The 4,574-nt window shown below is 39.1% G+C and overlaps 1 protein-coding gene across 2 annotated transcripts in view; it reads right to left on the bottom strand.

The window, feature by feature from the left end:
* Window positions 1-338: 338 nt before the first annotated feature.
* The window catches only part of ARFGEF2 (ADP ribosylation factor guanine nucleotide exchange factor 2), a 39,573-nt gene continuing 35,337 nt past the window's right edge, over window positions 339-4,574 (bottom strand). For both annotated transcript variants that reach the window (XM_055723088.1, XM_055723086.1), the window contains one exon: window positions 339-3,979. In XM_055723088.1, coding sequence (XP_055579063.1) covers window positions 3,803-3,979 — 177 coding nt within the window. In that variant the 3' untranslated portion in view covers window positions 339-3,802. The remainder of the gene's footprint in view (window positions 3,980-4,574) is intronic.

Here is a 4,574-nt window from a genome sequence, read left to right as displayed (position 1 = left end):
CGCGCTCCGCCGCCAGCCAATCCCTGCCGCGCTCCTCACGGCGGCGGCCGACCAATGGCCGGGCTCTTCCCACAAGGTCCCGGGGCGCCTGTCGGGGCCGCTTAGCCCAGGCGGGCTGGGGCCTGCGGGCGCCCGGGGGCTGCCGGGGCCGGGCCGCGGGCTGTAGTCCCTGGCCCCGGGGCAGGGGAGGCGGTTGGGGGCCCTGGGCCCGCTCGGCCGGGTGTTAAAAAAACCCCAAAACTCCCAAAAAAAAGCTCAGATCCCCGCTCCGGCTGGGGTAACAGCAGAGGAGGCTGGAAGTTCACCAGCCTTATGCTCAACTACATGAAAAAACAAGCAACACTTCTTAAAACTTTATTGATTTACCACTTGATTAAAGCATGGAATATTATAACAGTATTATACATAGTATTTTCATGTAGAAAACTTTACATAGTTTTTTTCATATTATATAATTTTGGTATTCTCTCAAAAATGTATACATCCATTGGCAAGGAATGCTCTTTTAAATTATTGATAGTAAATGCACTTAATATGGAGATCTTCAAAAAACTTCGGCATTTTAAATACGTGAAAACATACATTTTACACGGAAATAACATTAAAGGTGCTGAATAAACTGAATTTACATACTAAAGGGAACTGCACTTCAGACAGAAAACAGCTTAGTTCTACTTCAGATTAACAGTTAACTATTTTTAATCTTCCTCATTCTTAATAGACTGAGCTAAAATTTGGGGGGTATTCATATGTATTAGTGGATATTGTTTTAGATTGTTCTGTTCACAGTTCAAAGAGCAAGATGAGACTCAGATAAACTGCTGTAAAAATATTTTCTTGTACTGTAAGACACAGAATTAACGTGAAAGGGAGTTTTTAGGGTTTTCCTCATCAGCATCCTCCCCTTTCCTACCTTATTGCCTAGAGGGTTCCAGAATGAGTAGCAATAACAAATATCATGCAGTCTCCGTATTTATACCGTTACAGGTAAATCAGTTTATAGTTTAATTTGTTGCATAACACTACTTGAAAAGTCTAAGAGGTTACTTTTATTACTTCACGTATTGCACAGGCGTCTCGATCTCCACCAGGACGTGATGACATAGAACCTTGTTCTCATTCATAGTTCCACTGAAGGCAGTAAAACCACGAGAGGCAGATAAAGTCTATGTCAGCAGAGTCGGGACAGGATCGGAACCAGCAGTGACTACTGCACGGTTTCGGCTCAGTGTTTTTAGCTTCATTAAGATGTCTATGGGTTATCATCTTTCTGACTGTATACGCGAAAGCAAGCAACTGACATGAATACAACCATTTCAGGTATTACACTTCACATACCATTCTTATTGCTTCTACAGGTACAATCAATTTCAGAAAAATCGACAGGATTAAGGCTGTGATAATCCAATTGCATTCCAGTCCTCCTCTTCCTCCTTCATGCACTACAGTCTAGGATGTTCTTGTGTCACATACCTATTCCAGCAGTTTATAAAAGGTATAAATACAATAAAAGCTTTACTTAAATAAAAGAACGGTCTCAGAACTAAGGCTGACTGATTGATTAAACACCCTTATTCTATATGCACAGATCGTGCAAGTGTTGCACATTACAGTAAAGAAAGCCCACAATGCAACTATAAAGTAATTTAAGATCTGAAACAAGTCTCTTAATTTTCAAGACATGAGTTGTAAGGCTTTCAAAACTGTAAAATACAGAAGCATGCAACTTGAAGTTTGTGTTTTGGTAACAGGTAAGGATATACATTCAATGAGGCAGTGACACATTCAAAATCTGAAAAATAAAAGTTTCAAATATTTTCTTTATAACTCTCTAGGACTGGAAGAAAAGGAATAGCCTACTCTTACAAATTTATATAGAATTAAAATAAATACTTCACTTCTACTGTAATTGATGAAGTGACATTAGCAGGGAACGAGCAACTATACTAAATGCAACACAAAAGGACATTTCAAGTGCAGCAAGTTAAATAACAGGATTGATTATTTTTCCACCTTTTCCTACTGTAAGACATAGCCATATATTCCTTAATATTAGAGTATGGATTTAATCTAATGGGTGTTTAAAAGTTAAAGAGCCACAACCAACATTTCTTTTTCTTTGGTTAAAAATAAAAAGTAAAAATAAAAATACGAAATCCTTATCACTACTACTCACTGCAAAACCATTCCCAAACAACGCTTATGTCGAACAAGCCAATTTACTGAAGAGCACCATATGACCCCTTTGGAAATAGCTCAGAAAGCGGGAAAGAAAGCATCCCAACAGCTCAGAGTGGAATATCCCAAGACAACCTCAACTAAGGCCACCCTACCAGGAAACTCCAAAAGTAAAATAACTGGTTAAACACTTAATACCATTCAAGTTGGTTGGTTGGTTGTTTTTTAAATACTGTCATATTTCAGGTTTGCTACTATTTTAGGATAGCACAGCAGTTACTCTAACATCTTTGTTTACATTATTTTAGGAAGTGGAACCTTCTCCCATCCTGCCACACTCCTCCAGTTTAGAGAAGTCTTAAAACTTGAAATTAAAATTATTTCAAAGGACAGACCTCAGGCCCGCAGTACTTCAACTGTAAACTGGTATTCTATCATGGAAACAGTTGTCAGAAAACTGATGGGGATTTCGAAGAAAAAGAAAAATCTCTAGGGCAAGCAAAGCTACAGTGTTAAATCAGGCTTGCTTCACAGATACCTTCAAAGCATAGAGATGTATTGGTAACTCTTATAGTACATGAACAAACTTGAGCAGTTTTGTAGCAATTCCTTTTTTTTTTTTTTTAATCACAATAGGAACTAATAGTTGAGAATAAAAATCACTTGCACAAAAAAGACAAATCAGAAGTTACGGATCTGTGGCAAAAAGACAGAACCTCATATGTATTAAGGACAGGACTTCCTGCTCAACAGACACAATTACTACTTAATACATTGTACTCAATAGTAAAAAAGGTGGTTTTATTTGTTCTGAACCTTCTTTTTAATATTACTGTATATGCTCTGTCCATGATCTGGCAATGTATGAAAGTAAGGGAAAGAGTTTTGGTTTTGTTTTTTTTTAAAGTGTCTTTAAAGGAAGACTAATAAGCTAAACAGAGTAGATGCTATTGTCTGGTCCTGATGTAAAACCTTCCATAAAAAACAAAAATAAGTCTCAGAAGATGAAGCACTGGTATTATTTTAAAAAGTTTTAAAAGAGACTTGCTAAACAGGAGGAAAATCCTTTCCCCAAATATGCTACAGGCTGTCCACTTCAAAAGCCATAACATGCTCCCTGGCCTGGTCATGTACACGCAAAGAAAAACCCAGAATGATCTTAGGTGGTCATTAGCCACTGCAGTATAGTTTATTATGAACACATGTGCTAACATCACAAGGCTATACAACTATATTCATTCTCTCCAAGGGGCGTAATTTCTATTGAGGAATCCAGCTGAATTCTCAGATTTAGCTGGGATGCAAGACTGAACAGTTGATAGAAGACCAGAAGAGACAGACTTGATCATAAGGATGACAAGCACTGAAACAAAGAGACTTTACATCTACTGTATTAACTCTGTAAGCAATAATTTAAATAAAACTGCTGATAATTCTGTAGGATGGACAGAACAGGGTTTTGTTTTTGTTTTTTTTCTTTTTCCTCCTCCCCAAATGTCACCGTGGTAAGAGTAACTTGCTGCTGTGTTGATACACCAAAGTCCAATTTTTTCCCCCATCCACTTTACTCCTTCTCTGGAACACAGCTTTATGTACAAGCCAAAGTAACCAATGCTACTTAGGGCTACCATGAAGGTAAGCTCATCCCAGTTGTCCGTATCTGCTCCTCTGTTACGCAGATTTTGAACACAACACCTATACGCAGGAAGAACTTCCGTAGCACAGCTCGAAGCTCGGGAATCAGGTCAAATTGCATGATTTCACACAAGTATGGATAGTATGTTGAAGCATGTGCCCTAAACTATCAAAGACATGAAAAAAAGAACGTTATTCTTTATCACTACTGGAACGTGCAGAAATTTTTCCACATTCATGCCTACAACAACTTGTTAAAACACAAGGTCTGACCCAGTTAAAGCTCCTTCTGGATGGCCAGAGGGCCATCAAGCCCTGTGCCTGCTTTCTGCAGATGTCTACAGGAAACCATGCACAAAGCACCCATTTGGCATTACTTCCCTAAAACAGAACCTGACTGTTTTGTGGCCCACGGGTTTCTCAGTATAGAGATGGCATCAGAGACTACCCCTAAAAACACTGCACTCTGGTGTGAATTTGTCCAGTTGCTTGTCCAGCCTCTTTACAATATCATCCACAATACATAACGAAGCCTTCCACAGCTGAACCAGTGTGTGAAGATCTCCGTTATGTGTGTCTGGGATTTTGCCCCCCCCTCCAGAGACTCTGAAACTCTAATGGGCCAACTCTTAATAGCATAACAATTATCAGTCCTTGCCCTCCTCATGGTAATAACAACTTTATGCACCTCTGATTTTTATTTCCTTTCTAGGTAGAAGGTAACTGAGAAAGTCTAACCTACATACAGTTCCATGTATGGG

The sequence above is a fragment of the Falco cherrug genome, chromosome 10 (genome assembly GCF_023634085.1).
Source record: "Falco cherrug isolate bFalChe1 chromosome 10, bFalChe1.pri, whole genome shotgun sequence".
Lineage (NCBI taxonomy): Eukaryota > Metazoa > Chordata > Aves > Falconiformes > Falconidae > Falco > Falco cherrug.
Note: the sequence above shows the minus strand (reverse complement) of the source record. Positions and strands in the feature narration are given on the sequence as shown.